This window comes from Lycorma delicatula, chromosome 1 (genome assembly GCF_047948215.1).
Source record: "Lycorma delicatula isolate Av1 chromosome 1, ASM4794821v1, whole genome shotgun sequence".
Lineage (NCBI taxonomy): Eukaryota > Metazoa > Arthropoda > Insecta > Hemiptera > Fulgoridae > Lycorma > Lycorma delicatula.
In genome coordinates, this window is record NC_134455.1 from 9,400,468 (window position 1) to 9,427,640 (window position 27,173).

General features: G+C 28.0%; 1 protein-coding gene across 5 annotated transcripts in view; it reads right to left on the reverse strand.

Moving 5' to 3' along the window:
- LOC142325138 (phosphatidylinositol 3,4,5-trisphosphate 3-phosphatase and dual-specificity protein phosphatase PTEN-like) overlaps positions 1-27,173 on the reverse strand; it is a 138,531-nt gene that overhangs the window by 21,370 nt on the left and 89,988 nt on the right. Inside the window, exon 11 of one of the 5 annotated variants that reach the window (XM_075366733.1) lies at positions 15,533-15,658. The exons of the other annotated variants lie outside the window; for them this stretch is intronic. Coding sequence (XP_075222848.1) covers positions 15,573-15,658 — 86 coding nt within the window. The 3' untranslated portion in view covers positions 15,533-15,572. The remainder of the gene's footprint in view (positions 1-15,532; positions 15,659-27,173) is intronic. 5 annotated transcript variants of the gene reach the window in all.

The following is a 27,173-nucleotide window of genomic DNA, read 5'->3' on the forward strand; positions in this document are numbered from 1 at the left end:
ATTGCGACGGGTAAACAACCTTTGAACAAGCGGTTCAATATTGAAGAAAAACCACCGGGTCCCCGACGAACTGCTAGCACACCGGAGAACATCGAACGAGTAAGGGAAGCCATTGTCAGAAGCCCACGCCGCTCTATTCAGAGGCATTCAGCAGCGCTTCAAATGAGCACAAGTATGGTAAGACAAATTCTGCATACAGACCTGCATTTCTATCCTTACAAGATAGCCGTCATGCAGCAGTTAAACGAGCAAGATTTCACGCAGCGATTACAATTTTGTCGACAAATGCTCACCATTTTTGAAGAAAATGGAAATTTGTTATTGTAAATGAGTGACGAAGCCCATTTTCATCTGAACGGCTTCGTCAACAAACACAATTGCTGGTATTGGGCAGAAAGAAACCCACATCAGCTTCACGAGAGACCACTTCATAGCCCAAAGATGACCGTCTGGTGTGCAATAGGAGAGGTTAGTGTTATTGGACCATATTTTTTTGAAGAAAATGACGCTGCTGTAACTGTAACAGCTGATCGTTACATTGCGATGTTGAATACGTTTTTCATCCCTGAGTTACGAAACCGGGGAATCGGTTTTCAAAATGTGTTATTACAGCAGGATGGAGCTATAGCGCACACAGGGAGGGCAACGATGGCTGTTCTCCGTAACTTGTTTCCGGGACGGATTGTTTCCAGATTCGGCGACATTCCTTGGCCCCCTCAGTCCCCCGACTTGAGTAGTTGTGATTTTTTTCTGTGGGGGTTTCTGAAATTGCGTGTGTACGGCAATAAACCGCGTACATTGGAGGACCTAAAGATCGCAATTCATCATCACGTCACTCAGATTGATGTAGACATGCTGCAAAGAATTGAGGCCAGTTACCGTGAAAGGCTATAACAATGTATTGCCCAAAATGGACATCACTTGCTGGACATAATTTTTCGTTCATGAGTAAGTAACAAATGCTTTGATTTAACAAGTGTTTCATTACCAATAAAACTTTTTTAAAGTAAATATTCAATTTTTTATGATTATTTTAAAAACATCCGGTTCCCGTGAATGACCCTGTATATATCTACAACTGAAAGTTAATTTTTTTATAACGTTATCAGTTATATCTGATTTTCTCTTTTATAATTATTAAAGTGTTTTAAAACCTCATAATGAAAAATCTGGTGGTTTTACCTACACATATATATATATATATATATATATAATTATGCGATTGTATTTAATTTTGCATACATCACAACATTGACATTTATTATTAACTTTGTTATTTTGAAAAAATATACTTTATTTGTTTACCTGATTTATAAGAAATATTATATTTATTTTTATGAAATATATTTGTGATTTTTTTAATGTTACTATTTTCAATAACTAGAGTTCAGACTGTAAAGTTGGTGGAAGTAAAGGATGATTGTGTTGTTTGACTATAAGTGAATGATTTTGTTTATAAAAATGGGTGATGATAACATTAACTTACTAAATACATTTATTGAAGGTCTTAGTTACAGTCAACTTCAAATAGCGGCTATAAAACATTGTATTCCTGTTAATCTTAAGAAATTGTTACTTTATATGCTGACAGAACTTACATGAGCACAGAAAACATAAACTATAGCTAGAATACTTGATAAGCATTGTGGACGATGATGCAGGAATAAAGATAAATTTCTAAACAATGAATCTAATCCAGATACACAAAAACAAGATATAACAGAAAAAAGAATAAAGGATATTATCAACAAAAAGATGATAGCCTGGAATATACATTATTATAAAAGAATGCCTCATTATATTATTGAGTCACCAAAATATTACAGTTTTCAAAATATGTGTTCATCAATACAGAAACATCAAACAAGACAGTGATTTGAGGTATTCATCATATCAGATAAAGTTGTCCCTCATGTCTCCTCCGCCACCACATCCATTGGTACCAACATAACTTCCACAATTAATTCATACACCATGACATGTTGTTACCAGAAAGGTACTGCCTTCTTCAGTAACACTTCTCACCATTGACACATTTATCTTTGATGAAACCACCAATATCATAATCAGTAGTGCACACATCTATGAAATGATCATTACTATCATCAGCTTAGCATTCTGGAAATCAGTCAACAATAGGCCATGAAAGAGAACAAACAACAATAAATGAAAGCAATCCACTGCATGAAATTTCAATCAAAATCATATTGATTATATCATTATAAGTGTAACTGTTGCAAGAATGATATTGAATAATTTTGTCATATAGAGAGTAACAGTCAAAATAGAAACAACTTCAGGAATTAAACCATAAATTTCTTCTACAGATGAAATCTAGGAATTTTGAATCATCAATTACTTCAAATATTGCCAATTTTAAGGATACAACTAATCATAAAATGGTATCTAATGATAATGTGGCTGTTATCCAACAAAATCAACACTGGATATATAAATTACAGTGTATATCAGTAGATGGCTATAGAAAGGAACAGCAGTTAGAACAATATTCTTAAACAACTTCAAATGCTTTATAAAGTAGTTCTGATGATAATAATTACCTATTGCAGATATCTGTACCATACATATGTAAAAACTGCAGTAATAACAGAGTTTACACAATCTTTTTTTTTGGTTTAAAATATAAATGAATCTGAACTTTCATTATTATTAAAGCCATGGGTTTACCTTTATTAGTGATTTTATCGGAAATATACATTCAACACTAAGAAAAAATAATAGTATGTGACATTACACATTCACATAATATTTTATTACGGATAAGATATGATGATGATAATATATTAGTAATATACAATGAAAATATACAAAATGAACATAATATTAAAAATAAACTAAATATAAGAAGAATTAAAAATTTTACACATGAACTTGAAATAAGTTGCACTATCAGCTATCAGTTGCACTAAGTATTGAAATGAACAACAAAATTGTAACCGTTACAGAAAACCTAATAATACTTTATATACAATTTACAAATCTTCAAACACACCTTGGATTCACAAAACAAAGACTTATAAAAATATGATCCAAAGAACATTTATACATACAAATAAAAATGAGAAAAAATGAATGAAGAAAGTGAATATATAAAGGACATTGCAAATATAAATGGTTATAATAATTTCATTGATAAATTACATAGAAACTATAGATAACAAAAATATATCTGAAAAAAACAATTAAAAACACAAATAAAAATAATAATTTAAAAAATAAACCTAACTGCCCTAAAAAAATGTTACATTTAAATATCAAAATAGTACACCATAAAAATAAAGATAATTTTTCTTATAAACCAGGTAAACCTATCAAGTATATTTTTCAAAATAACAAAATTAATAATAGAGAACTTTGTGGTGTGTATATAAAATTAAATGTAATGAATATGATCATGTATATCACATTCATTACAGTGGTTTATATAAAACCACTAGATCTTTCATTAAGAGATATTCAAAACACTTTAATAATTATAAAAAAAGAAATATGTTTTCAGATGTAACCAACAATACGATAGTTCATTATATAAATTGGTAGAAGTGCTATCATAATTGCTGTTAATAAGAATTAAGACTCACAGTCATACCAGGGTATACAAAGGAGTTTTTATTTTAAATGACTAAGCATGATATGCTGATGTAATAGATGTGTAATTTATAATTTTAAAACTGCTGATGAGGGAGTACTTTTAAAGCACTAGTTTTTTTTTTTTTTTTTTTTTTTTTTTTTTTACTTTTAACTGACTGAATCTTATGGTTTCAGTATTGTAATTAATTAAATTATATTATTTGATACGGTGGTTGATAAAATGTTTGAAAAAATTATATATATATTAGTAATTTTAATTTATAAACCACAACTAAATTTTGAGTCATTTTTTTAGTTTTCGGTTGTACACAGTTTTAGTATCATAATTCTTTATATTTTGATTTCAAAAATAAAATAAAGATTAGTAAATTTCAAATTAACTATAACAGATAAGCCCTTGTGTTAAATAATTTAAAAACTTATGCAATGCTTTACAAATTGATCAGTACAATTTCAAACCATTAATTTTTTTTTTTTTTTAATTAAAATTTGGCCTTTGATAACAGGTACAACTTAACCATATAACTTAACATTTGAGAAGAGTTCAATTAAAAAAAGTAATTACATTGTTATACTAAAAACTAGCAAATATACTGAACAAAAGGCTACAGAAAAATCAAAAACTAAGATTGTTCCTAGTTAACACTTGCTGTTAATTCATCTAGAGTAGCGATAAAGCAAAATAATTTTTCAATAATAAAATATTACTGCTTGATAAACAAAATAATACTTTCATTATAAAGCAAATCTTAAACAAAAAATTAAGAGTAGTGATAATTAATATACGATAATCATAATTAATACATTTTCTATAATTTAAGATAAAAAGTGGTAAGTAAATGAGAAAAGATGATTACCATCATAAAAAGTTCATGGATACAAGTAGCATAATATAATCATTTAATAGCGGTCTTCTCTTAAAAAAAAAACTTGTAATTTGAAAATACTGTTTAATTCTATCTTCACAATACTTAAAATTTTGAATTAACTGTCTTCTAAAACAAAAAAGCTGTTTTGTTTTTTTTTGTATTCACAGAAAAATACTGCTATGATAAATGCTTGGAGGAGATAAACATGAGGCATTAATTTAACATTTTCAACTCAGAATTTACTTCTTGGCAAAGCTAACTGGTATACCTGCTGTTTAACTCGATCCAAGCACGACCATCACTAATTCAATATTTTCTTAAAACAAATTAAAGGAAAGACTTTAATACCGTGACACTTTTCCACAAACTGAAATATGTAGTATTGTATTTTAGCAAATTTATCAATTCCTTTAAAATAATGTAGAGAATATTTACAATCAACTTACATCACTCTTTCTGTAGTAACATGAATAAGATACCATAACCCTTACTACCTCATTAATTCAACTATTTTAGAAAATATGTTACTAAAAAAGCTTTTGCCCATTTTCAGGAAATAATGAATCAATTAAAAGCTATTCTTCTGTTGTAAAATATTTTTAAAAAATCAAAGATAATATTTCAGACGGTAATTAGAACAATGAAGTTCAAAGACTCCTAAAGAAAAAACACATGAAAAATAAAAATAAAAAATTGGAAAAATTTATTTACTATAACAGAAGGCAGTAAGAAAATATTAAAGGGCATTGCAAGAACTGCTGTAAAATTTATATTTTTATAGATGAACAAGATAAAAGCGGGGGAGAATAAAAATGAAGCCCCAAAAATAAATAAAGTAAATTATGTGCTTTAATTACATAATTTGCTAAATAGGTAGTACATTTATAAAATGGAAATTTCATGAGGAGCAAAAAATAATGTCATAATAATGGTACTCATGATTATAGAGGTTTTTCATCCAAAGAAAATATATTCCAAGAAATGTAATGAAAAAGTAAATCATATATATATAAATTAAAACCATACAGTGTCAGTATTATGTACATTCACAGTTGTTTTCATTTTCTCACATACCTATGAATTGTTTAACTGTTAAAATATTGCAATTAATTATTCACATAAAGAATTAGTAACAAAAAATAAAATACATTCAGCAATTAATAGTTTATAAATAGATCCCCAACAGTTTTCTGCAAAACAAATTTAAAATCAAGAAAGATATATCTTTTGCTAAATTATTCATTAAAATTAATAAACAATAAAACACAAATATATTTTTTTTGGTTACATTACTTATTTTATATATAAATGCCATGTAATTTAGTTAAAAGTATTTTTTTATAAAATAACAAAAATCTGACTGGCTCTCACAAAGAACTAGTATTATTTTTTTTATAACTGATAGTTTATACATTTTAATAAACAGTGCTTTACCTCTAAAATTAATCAACTTTTACTTAAAAAAAGAACGTTTTTAATGAAATTTTGTTTATAAACAGTTAAACTATATTATGAATAACTTTTTATCGTTCACTGTCCCACCCTTACACTAATCGCTACCATGTTCATTAGTAGCAAGTTATTAAGTCTAGCACAATCGACAACATTTCATAGACTAACTCAAACTGTAAAATAAATTTGTTAAATTTCTCTTCCAAATTCTTTAAATTATTGATTAAACATAAAGTATATCACAACCCCAAAAAACGTTTCTTTTTCACCACCCAAATAATTTTTAAAATAGATTTCTACGAATCACATGTATGTTAAATTATTATCCTTTCACAGATTATCAAGATATAATTGTACAAAAAAAAATAAAAAATGGAAAAAACTTCATTATTAATCATGATGTAGAGGCATCTTTGATTAAATAATAAGATCTTTAAATATAAATTCTAATAATTACAACTACTTTTATAATATAAAAAACATACTTACAAAATGTTTCCATTTTATAACAGATACAAATCTGAATCAGATCTAATCAAGAATGGAATTTTATAATAGAACAGAAACAAAAATTCATAAAATTATTATTTAATTAAATGCTACACACATCTGAGTTGATGCAGAAGAAACCTACCTTGTATCGATTTAAAAATTTGTTGCTACTCATTATGTTTATAATAATAAATCATAATATAAAAGAGTCACAGTTATTTGAGGAGCAGGGATTAGGAAGTCCAGTTTTATCCAAAAAATATTTCATCAGCCATTATGATTATTACACAGCTATCTGCCCTTACTAGATATCAAGGATGTTCCGCTCTGCAGGTCCCAGCACCTTCAGCATGATGAACCTAACAGGTTCAAAAAACTGAAATGGGGTGAAGGGATCAAAAATAAGGAAAACAAATGGGTGGCAAGAAAGTATATTCAACTTGTTACGATAGTTTATTGTCTTGCCCAGACCCAAATCAGACAGTTAAAAATTGGCAATACCTAATTCTTTTACAATCTGTATTTTTACCATGGCAATTTGAAGTAACCTAGAAAGATAACATATTGTTATGTAGGTCTTGCAACTGCTATAGGACATGGTAAATGAAACGCAGTATACAACATATTTATCATGTTTATGATGTACAATAATCAGAAGTGTTAAACAGCCAGAAATACAGAGCAATAGATTGATTACAGAGCAACAATAATGTTGTCAACTGAAGAAAGTGAAAAGAATTTATAAAATGTTACTTGCTAATCTAGGTTTTCACAAAAATTAATCTACTCAATATTCTAGGAAAGTGTACCTTAAGTAAATTTTGAGATCAAAATCCTGAAATGTATTTTTCATGTTTGGTTTCTGACTAAAAATAATAATTGTTATTGTTTCTCTATCCCTTAAAGTTTTGTTTTTTTTTCAGTTTATCATTAAAACTGTAGTAAACCCCACTTTACTTCAAAAAAATCACAACAACTCAAATGAGTAGGGCAAAAAGATTGTACTTTACTGTATAAAATAAAAAGTAACATTAGGTAATGATTGTAATATTATACATTCAACTTAAAACTTGAAATCAATATCTGCAAAATGTTTTGAAATAATTATAAAATAAATAAAGTACATATCATTATTTAAATACTTAAAACAACAGAAGAAATTAAAAAAATGCATTAGTATAATGCAAACAGTGGCATATGTATTTTGTCATTAATATATGTTATATAAGCATATACATAAATAATATAAAAAATCTTCTTAATTTTATTGTCGTTACATATATAAATACATATGTATAAAAAATATTTTAAAAACATTAAATACCGATATTATTATTAATATTATAAGATGATAATAATAAATGGTCCATTAATTATATATATATATACATATATATATATTAATTTTTTATACAATATCAAAATAGATCAGGAATTAACTATAAATTTATGCTACCAAAATACAAAGTAAGGGTAAGGAATAGCAACTTAAATTAATAGGATCATTTACCAAATAAAATACCAATGTAATTATCATGAAATAAGTACAAATTGCAAAAACTACATACCACTCTAGATCCTACCCATTACATTGTATTAGAATTGGTGTACATACTTTTAGTCTGACTATATCATAAAAGGAGCAAAAATTATGCTCTTGGTCATTTAACAATTCACATTAAAATAAATTAGTTTTATTATTATTATTATTATTAAACACTATGAATGAAATACATACACACATAAAATATTTCATTACAACTGATTTATATATATGCAATTTTTACAAACATTAAATAATTATCCTCTCCTATTTCAAGAATGTGAAAGCAGCCTTATATTAAAAACGATGATGATAATAATAACAACAATATTAATTTGATATACGATCAATTAAAATGTGCCAAGCAATGTGCCACATGTATCATGCTACATAATTATTTTAACTAAAAAATAAAAATCTGTAGGTAGAAGGGGAAAAAATTGTTTACTAATATATAAATACAAATAACATAAATATACATTTATAACAATGTAATATAACATTTCAAGACAAAAATGATGTGTACATCAGAATTTTCACAAATAAGTTAAAACGAAACATATTATCATATTTCTTAAAAATAAAATATTATAACACACTAATTGCAATTTCTTATAGTAAAACAGTTCAGGAATTATTCAAATTATTTATAAAATAACATACTTTAATGATACAAAATTAAAAATAAAATATGTTTTCTTTGTATCAAAACAGAATTAATAAAAAACAAAAAAAAAAAACATACAAAGAAATCATACTCAGGTCCAAAAACAGGTCAGGTCCCTGAAGAAAGATTGTATTACCGCTGAATGTTAAATCATTTTAAGTACAGGATACATTATTTTTCCAGTATTCAAATAAAAATTAGAAATAAACCATTGAACTAACAATTACTGTTTCATATGCGATTGCAATGTAAATCAAACCATTATAAAAAAAGGATATGGTTTTTAGTTCTTTTTACAATGCATATATTAAAATATTGTACACTAAGTAAGCAGTTTTTTTATTGTTAATATTAAAATTGAAATTTGGTCTACTTGGAAATTAACAATATAAAACTGCTTAATATAAAATTGTTTATGTTCTTAACCCTCTGCCAAAAACATCCTTATATCTATAAAACATGGGATCTATCAGTCACCACTGATTTAGTATTTTTTTTTTTTTTACGAGGTAAATAAGCAAATTTTATTGTATTAATACATTTAAAACATTATTGTAATTTTTTCCCTGATTTTTTGATTATGAAATATTAATAGCAAAAAGAAAACTAATCTTATTCTAAAAAAAAAATGTTTAATCAGTGATGATAGTGAACTTAAGTTTATCAGAAACAGTAAAACTTGATCACCTGATTTCATTTTTATCAAATCACATTTAATTCAAACTTTTAAGCTCTGTCGTAATATTTTGCTCTTAATATCTTAAATAGTATAAATTTTATTTTGCAGATGCTTACAACATTATCTTATAAAATAAATCATTAACAGAACAACAATATAATAAAAGTTTATGAAAATATCATTGTTATGAAAAAAATTCATTGACTATCATTTCTGCCATCTAAACTTTAATACTTTACTCGATGTTCTGAATGTATTTTACTTTTTTGACGTTTCATTTTTTCTGATCATGGTTGTGTTTTTTCTAATAGCAATGACCTATAAAACACCTACATCACACACAACAGCAAACTCATCAATGTAGAAGAAGTGTCTCTAATAATAACAATCAAAAAGTCATAACTGAAACTGAACTTGATGTGTGTGATGCATAAAAATGAATATACAAAGGTTCAGAAAAGTACATTAGTGCTTTAGAAAAATGTGATGAAATCATAAAACTTGGTGTGCTTTACATGCCTGTGCAAGTGAAATTAGCATTTAATTATAGTAAATATATGCATAAGGAAAAAGTGATTGTGTAATAAAATATGGAGAAAAATAGAATAAAATATGTAATAAAAAATGGAGAAATAACTTGGAATAATTAAAGTACAAACAAAACCACAGACTAATTAAGTATATTTTTCCTAATGCAATTGACATATTAGGAGGGGCAAAGCAAGAGAATGAAATTCTGAATTCATTTAAATACTTTCAAAGATAGTTGTAAGAATCATTTTGGTCCTAAAAACTATATTTAGAGAACCACACTTTTATTAATTATGCGTGCCAATAAGAAATTCCGAAAGAATTTTTTCCAGACAGAAAGAAAGTTAATTCTTCAATGTTTGGTTTTAAAAATGACTTGACTGTAGTTTTCTATGTTTTAAAAAGGGCACGTCGATAATCTTACTCTCTACTCAGCAACATGAGAGGCAAGTGAATGGTGAAGAAAGTGAATACAAACCTGAAATAATACTCCATTACAACAAAACTAAAGGTGCTATAGATAACGGAGACAAAATGACAGGAGAATACAGCTGTGTTAGAGGAACCAGGCGGTGACTTTTCATGGAGATGGTAGATATTGTAGTAGTGAATGCAAATATTCTGTAAGGAAAACATTTCCTGAATGGCAAGAGAATGATTGGAGCTGATAGAAACTCTTCCTGACCGAGGTGGCATTTGGACTCACCAAAGGCAACATGGAGGAAGGAGGTAGAAATATAAAAGATCTTCATAAGGATGTGCAAGATGCACTGAAAGTATGTGGTATTGAAATTCCAACAGCAATGATCCAACCCCTGATTTCCAAGTTACCAACACCACAACAATGTCAAGATTCCAATAGAAACAAAGATCGTAAAACAAGATTCTGTTGTGTAATGTGCAAGAAACCTGTTTGTAATATACACAGAGAAGAAAATGTTATTGTGATGTGCATGTTGTGCAAAAATGAGTGAACAGTTTAAAAATGTTATTTGTTATTTTAAGGCCTAGTACTAGTTTACTGCAATGACAGCCAAAATGTATACATTTTTAATTGTACAGGTGTCCAATATTAAATTTCTCTTACGAATGATATAAAATTTACTGTACTTTGCACCTATGTTCAGTTTAAATAATTTTAATAATTTGAAAAACTGTATTTCAATACTAAATAAAGCTATTCATTGCAAATAACAGAATCTAAAAAACAAATATTACACTAAATCACAAAATTGTATTCAGGTAGTCAAAATAACCCGCTTGGTAAAATAAAGGTATTGAAAAACTTGAAAACAGGTGGGTGAAATACTACAAGAGCTCTGTTAGAAGACTTAGGGTACAACTGATGAATGAAGTTTTCGATAAATGTAGGAACAGAACATAATATCAATTATGATGATAAAGTTGCTTATAAGTAACAAACTTTAACACTTCCAAAACGCTACTAATGACATATAAACCAGAATAAACTACCTTAACATCAGAGATCCAACAGTTTTTTATAAATATGGGAAAAACTTACATATATCTCTACATTAAAGTACAACCCACTGACTTTCATTATTATTATTATTTAATATTTTGATCAGAACTTTAGCAGTTCTAAGTGCTTATGACGCACGCACTACACGTTTGTCTATTGAAAACATGAATTTTCAGTGGATGAATTAAAATAACTTGAAGTTGTTATTCAGTAACAGTAAATTTTACTATAAGTTTCATAAGCAGGATTATTAAGGTTAAACTGATAAAAATTGAATGATGAAGACATAAGAATATTTACGGAAAGCATTTATTCCCAGGGAAAATTGTCCTCATAGCAAACAGTATGGTGATTACTATAAGTCGAACAACTTTTACCCTGTTAGATTTGTTTCATTCAACTTTCCAATACTATGTATGAACAAAGAAATTATAAGGTCTCTTAGACACAATCTACAAAAATTAAATATAAAAAAATTATGTTCTTTTAAAGCTCATCTCTCTGTTTACAAGGCAATTATATCTGAAGATTAATTATATTACTTTAATTTTTATTTTTTTAAGCAATTGACCTTAACATTATGATTGGTACTACCAGTAATTCTGTTAATGACTAAAAGAATTTTTAGCTTGCAGACCTATTATAGGCAGCTCTTTAAGCTACTCTTTCAATTGAAGTACCAGTTTGTGCAAGGGATAAATAAAAATATTTCTTAGTGGAAATAGTAAAATACGATAAAAAAATGTTCACAAGCATTATTTTAAAACACATGGCCATTTAAAAGTGATTAGGATAGGACATAAAAATATCAACTTTACCAATTATTTACATTATATAGTGAATAACTCATAAAAATTCTGTCTTTCAGCAATCCTGAAAACATACCAAAATAAAACCTTCTAGATTTGATTAAGTAAATGTAAAAGACTGAAGATTCTGAAAATTACTTCAATGAACTTTGGAAATAATTTTGAAAATAACTTCATACAGACAATAATTATTTTTATATATTTTATATATGCAAATGTTTATAAAAGATCATGCCAAACTTCAGAAAACAATTCTATATCTCTAATGGAAGAAAGAATGTCCATTAAATATACATCCAAAAATGCTTCATTTTTAGCTTCTCTAAGAAAAAAGATGTTCAATTTACAATAGTTATATACATCTTGTATGTAATCTTTAAACATATTACTTACCTTTAGTTTTTATGATCTCACAAGTTTATATACCTCAGGACAACTAATTTACGATTTAATTCCAAATTAAACCTAAGAACTAGCAACTATCAATTTTTTTGGCAAATTCTTTGCTCTTATTTTTATTCTTCATTGAACACACAATTATTGATACTGCTTTGGTGCCATACACATGCTGAGGTTTTGAAAATGTTAAGTAACAGCTGTCAATATAGAAATTCACCTCCATTGTTTACACCGATTTATTTGTGTTTGAGCAATATTAAATTGCATTTTATGAGTTACATAATTTTTATTTTTAAAAATAAAATGAATCTTTAATAATAAGATGAATCTTTAAAAGAAAGGAAACTGTATTCGTATAACGTGAATCTATTAATAATGAAAATAAAAATTTCAATTTTACAGACGTTAGTAAAGGTGATTTACTCAAATTATGAGTTGGATAGTTCAAAATGCATTCAGTTCATTTACCACAAAGCAGTAAAAATTTATGAACTGATAATAATAAATGTGCCATAAAATCTTTCACATGGAGTAAGAAAATTTCAAGGAAAATAAAATGAACTTAGATGTTACACATTGGATACTTACATCACGCCATCACAAAACTCTTTTATTACTAAAAAAATAATATTAAATTTTTAAATATATATATATTCTGAAATGTTGGCTAAATCAACGATAAACACAATTTTCTTTAAAAACTCTTCAATGCAATCCTAAAAATACATTTTTATATTTCTATATTTGATTTCTTATCATTTAACTTTCTCAATTCTAACAAGCACGATATCTACTACAATTACAAAGTTATTACATAACTCGGAACATTAGTTTTGAAATGATAAATGTAATAAAACTAATTTATGCTTACAAACAAAATATCAGTTAGTTTACAAAACTTTGCAAAATTCAATAAATAGGCTACAAAACTACTAATATTGCTTCAAGAATTAAAAAAATATAAAAAGACAGTAATACTATAAGTAAAATGACTAAATTAGGAGTAAACTTTTTTTTTTTTTAAATACTCAAAGTACAAAGTAGCTAGCTTTAAAATAAACTCAAAACATACTTCAAGCTTTAAAATCCTGGAAATTATTCTGAAGTCAGAATAATCAAAATAAAATAATTATTAGACTTAAAAGCAAATAAATAAAGATAGTCAACAAAAATATTATGTAGTCAGGATAAATATGAAAGTACAAGAAATAATTATAATAAACATCAAACAGATAGAAATAATTATCCTACTCCCACAACAATGACAAGGTCATTGTAGCCTTTCCATGTCAGTATTAACAAATCGCTAAAGAATGCAACATAGAAATTAATTCATAAACTTCAATTAACATTTATTTTAAAAACAGTTAAGATTTGGATTTTTTTATCAGTTAATATTTGTAATAAAAGATATGAAAATGTAGCATAAATTTTCAGATACAGTATCTAACAAAAATAAGCTAAATCCCATCAGTTATATAACATATCATAATACTCTATTAGTTATTATTCCTTCAATTAAAGTGATTTTGCACGACTTCAGTTCACATCTAGGTAGGATATAGTTACTTTTAATTGGGTTTTATACCAAAATTTTATCATTTACAGTAACTATTGGCACTAATTAACAACACTATCTAAAAAAGTAGTTAGCCTAAAAAAACGCAAAAAAAAAACTGTAAAATGTTGGGATTACAATCTTTTGCAGCCAGCATAAATTCAACGATTTTGTTTAAATAAATAAAAATCAAAAGATTTCTGCTTAAGTAAAAAGTAAATATACATTAATCACATTTACTAATATTTAAAATTTTACTAATTCTACAAACAGGAAAAAAATCATTTATTATTTAAAAAATTAAGTTAAAAGAAAATATTCACTAACTTTATAAAAATAAACAATGTTCAACATCTTCAGCAAATACTGGCTGTTATATTTGTTTTCTTATGTAAACATAATCTAACACTAAAATTACTTAAGTAAACATAAAGAAAACCAAACTTTTTTAAACTTCTAAATTTTACTAAGATTAAACAAGTATTTTCAGAACATCATCTTAAAAATAAACAAAACTGATTTATCTAAAATAACTAAACCAAATAACCAATAACAATGAAGTTGCAACAATGTTAAGCAAGAAGTTCCATCAATCAGCCATTTTCAAGATAGTTACAAAAAAAATAAAATTGTACTAATTTTTTCAAGAATCTACAGCATCTGCTTATATTAGCATAAATCACAAAGTAAAAACCAAAGATTGAAAATTTATTTCATACCTTTTTATTTCAAATGATATATGATTTTTTAATGACCACTCCTAAAATTGATTTTAAATTTGGAATATTTGATAAACTAGATTACATACTAAATTAGTATGTACTGGCAAACAATATCAGCTGATAGAGCCATAATAGAAAACTATGAAAATTATCTTTTTTTTAGAAATGAAGAAGCTTTCACTTTTTAATGAATTTCAGGTCCAGATTTTTGGTTTTTTTAAGAGCTGATCAGTAATACTTCGTTTTAAAAATACGGTGAACTCGCATCAAGATGAACATAGTCAAAGACCAGTATATTTTAAGTCATATAAAACATACACCTCAAGTACAACATGACCATGAACATATATAATTTTAAGTTTCTTTTTTCAGCTCGGTTTAATTCTGCTTTGATACAAATCTTCACAATTTAAAATCATAATAAATAGTACAATTACAACACATTTCACAAATGCTACAGCTTTTAAAGCAATACAGCAATAAACTATGCATATCCATGGAAATGGATATCAGTATATATTGTTCCTTTCTGCACAAACACGGACAGTTATATTAAATGAAACTGGTGTTTTACAATCTATACTACCAAAAAATAATAACACAAATGTATACTGACATTAAAATTTTATTAAGAAATTATGTATTCTGTTATTGTTATATAGTTAAACTGAATAAATAAATAAACTCAATCGGAACAGCAGACTTGTCTTGCTTACCTACCACCTACAGACAGACAGTTATATAACATTACAGTTATCATGATTGAAACAATTCTTCCGAATGCCTGAAGTCAGGGTCGGAGAGTAGACGGTACCTGCCCACGCGCGGCTCGCCTGGGCCCACTAAAAATAAAGAATATTTATGAATTTTGTCTACTTGTCATTAAATTAATAATCACAGGGTGTCTACCTCTCAAGTAAAACAAACTAGAACATATTTACTAAATTATAAGGTTTTTTAATGCCAAAGTCTGACAAACAAACCAACAAAGAGGAGTGTTATATAGCAATTAAGTACAATAATTGTGAAAAATCTATGTTTCGGGTATGTCAGTAAGAATCAGCCCTAATGCAGTAGATGTAAATTAACTTTAAATAGTATCATGTTACTTGCTAATTAGACATTTATATCTGTAAATTGCACTTAAGCAGCAGAATAAAATACTTTTCTACTAAGTTTGTTTTCATTTACTCCTTTTTTCACTAACTCTGTTCTGCAATTCACTGAGACTTTTGCTTCTTTAGAATGGATATATTTTAAAAAATAATTAAAAGTACAGGGTTACGTTCATTAGTTCAATCAATCAAGAAATTGAAAGACTCGGCTGCTCTACTGCAATCTGTTATTAAATAAAGAGACAAAAGTTTGGTACCATTGAACAATTTTTTTTAAACATTTTTTAATAATTTAAACATATTTCTGTAAGCCCAATCAATGTTCAAATTTTAATTGTTCATTAATTCTACTTTATTCCTGTTAATTTTTTTTTAAGTGCCAGGGACTTAAGATTTAATATGTTTTTCCAAACGAAATCATTTTAATTAGATTTTCGCTAATCGCATTATTTCCTTGAAAATAATATTCCTGATAGTGATTTTTTTAAGTTTTTATTGACCATTCATAAGTAGAATATTTTTATTTTTTTCTGCTTACTCTATCTTAAAATACTTGCCTTAGTATCATTAATATTTGAATTAAATTTTTTATAAATTATTTAGTTTTTTGGGATCAGTTTTAAAAGCACCTGAGCAAGTGTGTATTAAAAAAAACAACGCATTTGTAATTTTTTTCAAATTCATTGTTAAAAAGCATAACTCTCTGATAATGCTTAAGTTATTAATGAAAAAACCTGCAACGGAAAACTGTTAAATAAAACAATAAATAATACATAGGCACTAATCTTTATATTACTTTTACATCTTTGACTTCTTGTTATAAGGATTTATTACGTTTCATTTTAAAACATATTCAATATATTTTTTATCTATGATTGTGGTAATTCAAAAACTAACAACAATTAATAACAGAGAAAGAGAAATTTATATATATTGACGTGCATACAGTTACGTAAAGAAGAATCCCTTTGTTTACAGTCAGATTATTACAACCTGTATGAAAAAATCAATATGTAACACATTAATCAAAGTTACTTAATGTACTATAAATTTATATCATATTATCATAAAAAATGTTAAAAAATAATTTTAAATACTTTATTCTAATAGAAGGCTTGTATAAAAAAATCAACATATTAAAACAGCATCAAATAATAAAGAAAAATCAACATTTTAAGTAGTAGACACCCTGTATTCAGAATAGGTTAACAAAGTATAACTTCCAAATAATCAAGTAAACAACAGTATATTGTATATATTTCAACAACAGATAAAAATTTATCATAAATTAAGTATAAAGAACTTATAAGTATCTTAGTTGTTAACTTACACTTCATAAAAAACAAACTGCTGGACACATTAGTGAACTTTATTAATTAAAAATTTAATATGTAAAAACAGAATGCCAACCAAAGTAAGAATATTTTCATTGAACAACACAAGGAATTCAATTCTATCCACAAGAGAACGATCTTATTTAAATAACACACATTTATATACAACTTATTGATAATTAAAAATTTTTAATGAAACGTGACCTCTGACCATTCCTGAATAAAATAAAATTTAAAAATTTAACATAAAAAACTACTTTCACAACTAGCCAACTTTAAGAATTACTTTATATAAAGAGATTCTCAACTTACTGATACTACGTGTTCCACAAAAAAATAAATACGTAAAGGAAAAGATAAATGAAATATTCTTACTGTTTTAAATTTGAAATAGAGTGGATCATTTCTGCCAATTCCTTTATTAGTAATTTTTTTAATATAGATTTTTGCTGATGCTGTTTTTATCTAAGTATTTTATATTCTAAAGCATGTTAAAGTAACCGATGGCAGATTTTATACCTTTTAGTATTTCAAGTTGTACAGTCTCAAATTTGAATGATAAATAAATTAACTGATTCACTAATATGAGGATACATAGGGTTAGTAACATATTTACATTTCATGTGACATGTTTGTACACTGAACATTCTTAACCTGACTGCTCATTAAGTCAGGAGCCTATTGCATCAATTATTATTCTATTCTCAAAAAATTATTGTAAAAATGTCAAATTTCTTTTACCGCAATTCCCCTCATTCAAGTACATTTTTATATAAATAAAAATATTTTTAGATAAGAATTAAAGCAAACCAAAGAAAAAGAAAGGATCAAATGAAAATAAAACATTAATTAAACAGGCAAACACAAAAAATTCAGAAAAACTATAATCAATGTAGATTCTTTTTTACTTGAAATCAAAAGAAAAAACAGCCTGCATCACAAATGTAAAATAGAAAAAAATTGAAACTGAAAAACTAAAATTTAAAAAAAAAACAGCTTTAGTATTTAAAACATAAAAACAACATACAGATAACAATCAAAGCTTAATTAAGGAATAAAAATTCATATTTATTAAATTAAATTACAACCTAAAAATAACTGTGCACGAAGTAAACAACTCACAAAAATCAGTCCTCAATAGTGACTTGTCTACTATGTCTCATTTAATAGCAATTCACCAAATATCAATAGCTGAACAAAAATCTCTTCTAGCAATTTATAAGGCTTTAACTAATAACAACCTATGGATTGTCTGAAAAAAATTAAAAAACTTGATTGCAAATATTATAAATCTATTTTTATTTGAGAAAATTATTACATAATAAAATTCAGTACCTAAACCAGAGAAATTGATATCATAATATTCATAAAATTAAGCACATCTCTATAGCAGAATGCTCATTAGGTCTAAAAAAATGTTCTTTTTGTCTAAAAAAAAAAGGAACATAAAAAGTAGAAAACTGGGTGAAAGCAAAAATGAACTATAACAGCTGAAACAAATTTGAGAAAGCAACAGAAAAGAATAAACAAAGAGTGCCTGAAAGTTTCTGGAGTTTTTAACAGAAAGGTTTCAGTTAAATTGTAACAGCATGAAAAATATACAAATTACCTAAGTTCTCAATTCAGACTTTAAATATAATCTGTTAATTAATTAAAGAAGGAAGGCAGCTTTGTTAAGGTGGTAAGACATTTTTATTTTTTTTAAATAGGTTTACTTTAATTATTTTACAAACTATGAGTAATTATTTTATACTAATTATTAGTCACATTAATTTGGTACAATAGGTATTAGTTACAATAATTATTTTACTTTACTCGTACACTGCCAAAACGAATCACAATATATGTGTAATTTTTTACTTCTAACATAATTAAACATTTAGAATCAAAATTTATTGTTTTTATTAATTTTAATAAAAATAAATATACAATAATAATTGAAAATAATCAAACCCTAGTTTTTATTAAAAATGTTTCTTGTCAATCTACTTGAGACACCAATTTAACGATAATATCTTTCAGATATTACAACTATTTTTTAACCAATTTTTTTTTTTTTAAATCTGCAAAATATGAGTATTGCAAACTAATTAGACAGTAGTGATTTGTCAGTTTATTTTCCTTCTGTAACTATTATTTTTTTACAGATATTTTTAACTTGTTAAAAGGCATTAATTCCAATTGTGGTTTATTAACTGCTTGTCCTTTAGTTATATCAATTATAATTTTTAATTGTTCTAATAATAATAATAATTAAAGAGAACAATATTTACAAATGTAAATACAACTTGTCAGCAACTGGAAAGGAAAGTCCAATTAAATAGATTTTCTTTTATATCTCCATTATTTTTGTATAAATGAATTATGAAGAATCAAACACTGATAATATCAGAAAAAATTATTCCTTCAAATGTAAATGTCAAATTTTCTGCATTTCCAAGTAAAAAATCTTTGATCAAGTCAGTTTTTTATTTTAATTATTTATGCAAGTAATTTCAAGGAAAAAGAATAAACAGTTACAAAAAAAATTATGTATTCAGTAACATATCTGAAACTTTAACATTTTCTATTCATAATTCAGCATAGAAAGTGTCTATTCAGAAAATTACAAGTAGAAATTTATCAATTAAAAGAGACTGGTTTTCGCAGTTCATTTGCCATTTTAGAAATAATACATTAAATTATCACCTCTAGTCTGGACTGAGTGAAATCAATCAGTCCACATTAACTGAAATATAATAAAAACACTGATTTCATATCTAATAAAAAATAACCAATTGACAATGTTAATAACTACTTTATTAGTTTGTCAAAAAACCTGACAGTTTACATGAAAAAGGGGATACTTATTGTTTATTTACAAATTCCAACACCATAAAACATTCTTTACATTCTTTGACCAGAGACTTTTTCCTTTCTTCCCACTAGATTAATCTTGAAAACTTGTGCTTTAACCATTTCACTTTCACTATACTTTACTCGCTAATATTGTAACTTTTATACAATTATAGTTTTACCATAGGGATTTACAGTTTTGCAAAACTATTTCTTATGCTGTCTGACTAGTATAATAATTTTTTTTTTACAACATTAACCTAACATTTTAGTTGAATATTTCCATCATATTTTTTTATATATTACTGCTTAATGTGCATTTATTATTGTACATCACTTTTAGTCATAATTACTAACTTCCATTGAGTTGATTATTATCAAAATTAGAATTAATAATCTTCAGATGAATATTAGTTTTGGTGATAGAATGGAAAAATATTCAATCAACACACTCTTTACAGCAGACAATAGAAAGAAATTTAACAGAATGTATTAACTAACAAATGCATTCAGCTGCATACATCTCTTTATTATTAATAACTAATTGGTTAACTGTATTTCATCTGCTATTTTCCCTGTGGATTATTTAAAAAGTATTGACCCAGTCTTTTCTTTGATATTTTTATTAATTATAACATTAATTAGCAGATTTATTATTAAAATTAAATTTAAAACTTATTAAAGTAAAAATCAACTACAGGTTGAAGTATAGAATTAACCCACTAGATCCTACTCAAGGATCTGAATATCAATCTTAACTAAAATTAACCTTATAGTTAATAAAATAACTATATGAGAAACTTACAAAATGACTTATGTATAAGCATACATCAGGTGGATAGACTGGTTTGCAACTGCTGAACCTTCTTTTAGCTGAATAATCGACTTAATTCAATACTGCCTGGATACAATTATGGTCATCTGTATAAAATTTCGCAAGTGACTGAATCCACATTCACAGGAGAATGATGTTTCTTATTTTATTCATGCTGGATAAGTCCAGCATCATCGAGGACTCACACAATCTGGCAACGTGGCACAAACTACTAATGAGGTTCTCTGCCCACCCTCTTGTCACGGGTTATATGATTTTTAGCCCCCCCCAAGAGGAGCCCAAGAGCAATGCATTAGAAAAAAAATCAGTTTATGCAATTGTAACATTCCTCCACAAGCACAAGATTTATATTCACAAGATTTGGGCTATCCCAAATTTCTTTAAATACTGAGTAAAAATTACATGATTGGAAACAACCTGAGCAACTAACATTATTTTATAGATTTTACATATTCCTGAGTCTGATATAAATACACACCTACCAAAGTGAATGTTCCACTCAATCTGCCATGTTTTCAAGTGAGGGCTTGAACCCTATCTTTAGGGCAGCATAGGGCAAAGTAACAAAGTTTGGAACAGGAGCAGCATCAACTCTACTTTTCCTAGGCTGTATATCAGCGCAAAGTTACTGCCGAATACATCCACTTCCTGTTCCCTTTACTATTTTCACATTGCAGTCTTCAACTTCACAATTAAACCTGCTTTTTGGAAGAAATTTTCCTAAAATGGCAATAATCTAAAAGGATCATATCGAACACAACACAAAAAATAAGGGCTAGTGTGCTTGCACTGAGCATTTCACAGACAAAAATAAGGCTTCTATTTTGATCCAATCTGTAAGCCCAGGTTGCAGCTGCAACGGTCATCATAGTTTTGGAAAACTCAATTTCACACCATTTTTAGGCTAACTTAACAAAAGCGCCAGTCTTAATGAGCTATTTTCTTCAGATCATGCATGACCATTTTAATATTCCCTCCCTGATTATAAAAATCAATTTTCTGTTATACATACAGTACCCAGATACTTATAAACTTTTGTTCTATCAAATGTGGCTTTTTTATATTTAATGTAGGGATTCTTACTGAAATTTAATTTTGCCTTACCAAACTCTAAGCTAATCTTCAAAAAAAAATATTTTGAAAAGCAGAAAAATTAACATTTCAGACATCAATACACAATACTGTAACACTACATAAAGCTGGAAGTGCAGATTTCCAACTACTGAAGACTATGTCAGCATGTTTACTATTAAGGAAGATAAATGTTAGCTCATTTGAAATGCAATGTCAATGAAACAGACCTTATTTCCAATGAAAAACTTATAGCATCACAGATATATTACAGCTAAAGAAGAGAGAAATATGCTTGAAGTTTCAATAATATAAAAGAATACATAAAATAACTGTTTTGCAAAATATAGAATTTAATTATTTAATTTAAATGCAGTAATTCTTATTTAACTAAAAAAACAAAAAGAAAAGATGTTTATTCAAAGTGAACGTCAAACTCAATATCATTCATAAATCTATTCAATGATTCATAATTATCACCCAGAAAAAACTATTCAAGATAAATTAATGAAAATTTTTATACATGTTCTTACAAGTGTACGTACACATTATGAAAAGATTTGTTTTAAATTCTTAGTTTAACTGTCATTCTGAGTTGGATTGTTATTTTTCTCTAATTTTCAGTTTGTTTTATTTTATAAATACAATTAAAAAATGTTTACTATTACTTTCTAACACTTGTTTTGTATTTATTAATTTATTTACACATTTTGTTTATTCTTTTATGTTATGCTTTTGAATTTAAATTTGCTTTTTAAATCTAGCAATGATTATCATTTCGCAATTAAAAGGTTTATCTAGATATTTACAATTTTTGTAAAATATTTTTGAGAATTTGGCTTTAGTGTTTTACTTCAGTAACATTTACCTCTTTTTTATATTAGTACTGTAAACCAATTACACTTCCAATAAATTATAATCCTTATAAAACTGAGATATAATTATGTCAAAAAGTATTTCTCTTACTGGTTTCTGGATTAACCAAAATCAGATTAATGAGGTCTGGATTAATAAGTTTTTACTGTAAAATAAATATTTAGATGATATCACCCATTTTCACAGTTTTACAAAAATTAAATTAATATATTAAAGAATCCAATGGATAATAGAAGTTTGATTAATAAGAAACCATTTTTTTTTTAAATACAAAATAAATTCCATTTCTATTATTGCTGATGAAGCATAACCCTTACCCTTGGATAAAGAAATTAACAAAAGGCTCTAGAACACAATTACTTATTATTTACTTTTTTTTTTTGACAATACACTGCCCATTAATGATACTCCTCAGGTACCATATAAATTATAATTACATCAGTAACAAAAGTCAAAAAGTAATCTTTAAGTAACAAAAACAATATTTTTAACGTTAAAAGCATAAGCCATAAGAATTGTAATATTACAACTCCTTTCCGAAACTGAACATTCAAATATAAATGCAAAAGTCACATATTAAAAAATACAAAACATTTCAGTATATAGCAAAAAAAAAAAATGTACTAAGCACAATAAGAAATCAACATAAAGCAAATATTAGAGCAACCATGGGTTGAGATATCATAAGATGTTCATTCACACACATTCTCATGCATATATAAATTTACAATAAAATAACTCAGTCTTAATAAATTCAATGAGTATTTAATAACGAACTGTTTAAAAATGAAATAATAAAATGCATATATATATATATATATTCATTTCCTTATATCAATAAAAAGCCAGATTACACATATTCAGCAATAATACAGCCAAAAGCTTAAAATAGGACTGGTATTTTAGAGAAAAAATGAGTTATGACTAGATATTGTATCAAATATTGATAAAAATGCAGCAATGTCACAAAAAGCAAGTATTTTCGGTGTCAAAGTAATAATTATAAAGAAAGATTTAGGTATCAAGTAAACTATAAGCAACTACATATACATAACACAATTATTGATAAGACAATAATATAATTATTTTTAACAATAACAATTTTTTTTTAAATACAGCAAAAAGATGAATCAACACTGTCATTCAGAAATAAAGCATATCTTTCAAAAACCCCCTTTCAACCTGTTTCAAAATACTCTATTAAAATCATCATATATTTTCTTTTTAACAACAAAATTGAAAAAAAGAGAGGTTCTCAATTCAATCAGTATTTATTAACTTACTATTTTTTAGGTTCAAACAATTACCAAGTAGATCAATTTCAACGACCATTTCCTTTATTTTGTAAATGAAGTTTCTATATGTTTTCCAAGTAATCTATGTCTAAAGTAGAACATTTTTTAAATTAAAAATTATGTTTTCTTAATGGGCAATTCAGAGATTTCTTGTTGATAATATTCTGCACAAGAGGATTTTATAACATAATGCCATGTAATCTGACATCATGATTCTGGTATTTAAGTGCATTCAAGTGAAAATTAAAAAAAAAAAAATATTTGGAAATTCAGGGTAAAAACAAATTCATATTCGCGCATCTTAAGAAATCTTAGCTTATGCTTGGTAGAAATCGCTTTACATAGTTTCTCTTTCCTTATCTTAACAAAAATACACATTCTTCACCTTTTAAATCTATTGTAACAGCTTTTATCATAAGAGCAGTGTTTTCTGAGGGCCTATTAATATTTTAAATAAAAATGAAACAGAGTAAAATAAAATAAATTTGAAAATAATCCCCTTTTCATTTAAATGTTAACTTTTAAAAGATTGTGCCAAATAGAAAATAACCTACCAACCCTTAATTTGGTGTCGACTTACAAAAGGAAAAGATTAAACAATAATCTAAAATGTTCTAAAAAAAACAATAATCTACTTTCTTTTGCTATATATATATATAAAAAATTATATATATATATATAATTTTTTTTGTGCAGATATATATATATATATATATATATAAATAAAAAAGATAATTGTCTACAATTTTTTTTTTTTCAACAACAATTTGAAATATATGATTTATTATTTTATATCTATGAGTTTCAGTACCAAAACAGCAAATAAATGAAGCTCACCATTTTTACAGTGCTGTTGTTTAAGAACAGTACATAAACTCCACTTGTACAATGTTTGGTGCATAATTTAAATCTTATTTCTGATTGTTGATATACGTAAAGCAACAAAAACAGTGTAATATGGACGAGTGTAATCTTAGACTATCTGGTTTTTTTTTATACATCTGTAGTTTCCCCCCCACCCCCCAAAACTGGACACACAATTAAGCATAAACTCAGCCCCGAGGAATGCCTTCACCTTAAACTACTTTGAAAGGACGCAAGGCCCCACCCAGGCAGCCGGGACTCGGTCTTTTTGCATGCCATGCCTCAAATGAGGAGTTCCCAAAAGGGAACTCCCCACCAGGACTCTGATCTTGACTCCTCATCTCTAATGGGGAATCCCCATCAGGACTATGGTCTTACATTCCCCCCAATGGCATCTCAAAGGAGTCTCCATCTGATCACTGAAGAAGGAAGACCGAAGCCTCCCATCCCTCCCAGGTGGAGCTGTCCCTCAAAGACATCATGACATTACATTGAACCAGATGGACCTGCCTTGCATCCTCGACCTCCAGGCGCATGACCATACAACTTGCAGGTTGAACATTGAGGCTCCTGCTTATAATCTTGACGTATACGGCTGGCCTTACCACACATAAAACAACGGCCACTTCTATCTGCGCCATTACAGAATTTTGTCCTGTCGCCTGAGTTCATCGGAGGCATGCCGTGTCACCTGTCATCCGACAGGCCATCTACCCAATGCGAACATGCCCATCAGACAGCAGTTTGTCAAGGAGGGGGCAACACTGCTAACTTACTACTTATGTCAAGCCACAAGCTGGCTGCATTGATAAAACATCTATAGTGACCGACTCACCATTTATTTTAAGAATTTCCCTGAGAAACTCATCCTGTGTCACGAGACCATCCACGTCCTTAAAAAGGACGTGGACTCTCCTCCTACCACCCCTTCCAGCCAGAGCCGTAGAAGCACCCACCACTTTTTTGGCAATATCTCTGCTCAACTAATCGGCCTCACCACCATCGACTCACAACCAGAGGTGAAGATCCTCTTCCTGGCCCTTCTGTTTGGAAAGGCCCCAGGTTTCATCCAGCTACACTGCAACCTTCACAGAGCAAAGGAGATAAGTGTATGACCTCCCCTCCGTCTTGACTACCACTGTGGTGGTTGGTGACCCTGCCGGTTGCTTCTTGTTTTGCAGCATCAATGTTGAATACAGATGCAACAAATGGACAAAATGCCGCTTCCCTACCTGCCTACACGTATACTCAACGGTGGGCCGTAAGATCTGTCCAATCTACCCAGGCAGCCCAAAGAAACAAACCAGTCCACTCTGTTCATCATTCAGCACTTGGGGAACTGATCTGCAGATGATAGAGGCCATTCCATGATCCCCAACCATCGAATCGATTACTAAAACGTAATCTGTCCTTCTAAGATCTACCTTACATGCATCAACTCCGCCAGATAGATCGCAGGTAGTCGATTGCTTAACAAGGACCAGAGCCACCCTCAGTCTACTGTTATGAGCCAGGTCTTGAATCCACAGAGCCCTCTGGAAAATCAGTGTTTTGAGGGCTGTCAACCACAACCATCACATCAATAATCCAAAGGGATCCAACGCTTTCTTCCAATTCTGTAGCATTTTCTATCAGGGCTGAAAATTGGAAGACGTCTTCAGGCCAGCCTCTCAAAACCAGCCATTCGAGGTCTGCGTCTGTGGCCCCATCATCAATTGCCCACCTTAGATCCTCATCCATCCAAACCATGTTCTGCCTCAGGCCCCCGCCCGCTGCCTGTGAAGCTACATCCATGATGATGAAGTAAGACATGTGGCCTCATCCACCATGTCCAGGTGTGTATGCTGCCTTGGCTGAGGCTCCACAGTTGTATCGTCAAGTACGTCTTTAAAAATTTCCATCATACGGGCAATACCTTCCATTCTGCAGGAGCACTCCTTTATTTCCAGCTTAGTGGTCACGTTTTGGCAGACAAGTAAGCTCAGTTCTTTGACATACCCGAGTAAAATTCCAGTGTTAAATGCCAAATATTTCTTCCGTTTCCGAAGGTTCGCACTTGCACCACCCTCCAGCTTCACTTCCTCCTCTGCCATGTGGGAGAGAGAACCACGTTCGAGATTGGAGGCATCCTC